At 37.3% G+C, this 2,013-nt stretch overlaps 1 protein-coding gene across 1 annotated transcript in view; it reads right to left on the reverse strand.

Moving 5' to 3' along the window:
* DSCAM (DS cell adhesion molecule) overlaps positions 1-2,013 on the reverse strand; it is a 987,413-nt gene that overhangs the window by 84,127 nt on the left and 901,273 nt on the right. The window contains exon 23 of the mRNA XM_012558972.1: positions 1,637-1,800. Within this exon, the coding sequence (XP_012414426.1) occupies positions 1,637-1,800 (164 nt within the window). The remainder of the gene's footprint in view (positions 1-1,636; positions 1,801-2,013) is intronic.

The following is a 2,013-nucleotide window of genomic DNA, read 5'->3' on the forward strand; positions in this document are numbered from 1 at the left end:
TGGCATCTACTTAGCTGTTCTGTTCTTCTTGGGAATGGAAAGAGAAAGGGAGAGAAGCAGACAGCAGGTGTCCCTGGGTGACTCAAACAGTTTGTGCTCCACTACTAACCTAAAGGTTCATGGTTTGAACCCACTCAGCAGTGCCATTGAAAAAAGGCCTGATGATCTGTTTGCATAAAGAAAACCCTATGGAGCAGTTCTACTCTGTAACACATAGGGTCACCATGAGTCAGAATCGACCTGACGCCAATGGATTTGAGGTGGTTTTTTTTAATATAGCGAACCAGTTGCCGTTGAGTCAACCCAGACTCATGGCAACACCATGTGTGCCAGGGTAGAACCGTGCTCTATAGAGTTTTCAATTGCTGGTTTTTCAGAAGTACATCGCCAGGCCTTTCTTCCAAGGCACCTCTGAGTGGACTTAAACTGTCAATTTTTCAAGTGCTTAACTGTTTGTATCGACCATAGTCTCTCTCTCTTTCTACACACACACACACACACACACACACACGCACACACACACGTGCATCCCCTCAGCCCTGAAGATCAAAAGTGTGCCACTGAGCTGCAGCACTTGAACTTGAAAGCTCATGCAAGGCTTGAAGAATACAGACTTCTTCTAACCAATAAGTATCAATATTCTTTTGAATTGGCTCTGAGGACAGAGCACCAAAGAAAATGGTGAAACTCAGAATCAGATTATCCAACTTGCATAGAAAACTTCACATACAATATCCTTCTGTCTTCCTCTGAGAGAAGCAGCCTGATGTATTGACCCAAAGGCCTGATCAACTGACCCATCCCTTTTGAGTCATAATAGAGTATCTATTTCCTAAAACACCCTGAAATTCTCCAGACTTTAATTTACTTGAAATTCCAGATCAGTTTTGCCGTATTTTTTTTTAAATGTCATCTTCCTCCTCTCCTCTCACTCCCCACCACTACCCTGCTTACCACTGCTGAGGACAATATTGATTTTATTTTTACTGGCTGTAGTTTTTTAACCTGACAACACATAATTCAAAGCAGCCTATACTTTGATTTTTCTACTAATAAAATATCAAAACCAGCTCAGTAGTTGTTTGGGAATTTTGTACACAATTTTAATACAAAGAACTTTTGAAATCGCTGTGTATTTTTTGTAAACAATATCAAGAAAAAATGAAACGCCCTGTATTCAATACACTGCTAGATATTTTAGCAATATACTTAGAGTTTCAGTAAGTTCCCTTTTTACTTATATTGCATATAAAAATTGACTTAATTAGCCGATGTACAGTATGATTCAGATTTATCATTTTAAAATTTTTGTTTATGCCTTCTGGGTTACACACGCTTACACAGCACAGTTCACGGAAATTTTAATACCTTCTTAATGAAGAACTTTTTCAGAGATGCACATATAAATAAAAAAGAGATTAGACTCAGTGCTAGCTCTGGGATTATGAAAGCTGTTTTACCTTCTTTGATTTGCCTAATTATATTTTCTAAAATGAACACGTATTTTATTGTAATACGAAAATAGCAATTAGTTCTTTATTTTGATTTTTACATTTGTTTAATCTGAGTTTTTGCATAAAAGTATGCTTACGAACATGCAAAAGATAACATTAAAAAGAGTCTCAAATTTTCGTACCTTGTACTTGTAAATTTAAAATAATTTCATCGGATCCCCAATTGTTGTTAGCGATGCAGCTGTAATAGCCAGAATCTTCTGCTTTCACCGTGCGGATAATGAAGCTTCCGTTGCTAAAGATGCTCCTTCGCCCGTCAATCATTACTAGACTGGGTGTCCCGTTACTACCTCACAGGAAAAAAAATGCACAGATTAAAGAAATTACAACCAAAATTAGCTGAAGTTGAGGAAAAGCATACAGACTTTCTTGAAAGCAAACAATCCAATCTGGAAGCTTAATATTTCTTGTATCAGGTAATAACTAAACTATGATTATATGATAAAAAGAACCAAGTATCTGGGAGAGTGTTGACATGTCGGTGGGTTGTTAACCAATG

This window comes from Trichechus manatus, unplaced genomic scaffold, assembly GCF_000243295.1.
Source record: "Trichechus manatus latirostris isolate Lorelei unplaced genomic scaffold, TriManLat1.0 scaffold00202, whole genome shotgun sequence".
NCBI lineage: Eukaryota > Metazoa > Chordata > Mammalia > Sirenia > Trichechidae > Trichechus > Trichechus manatus.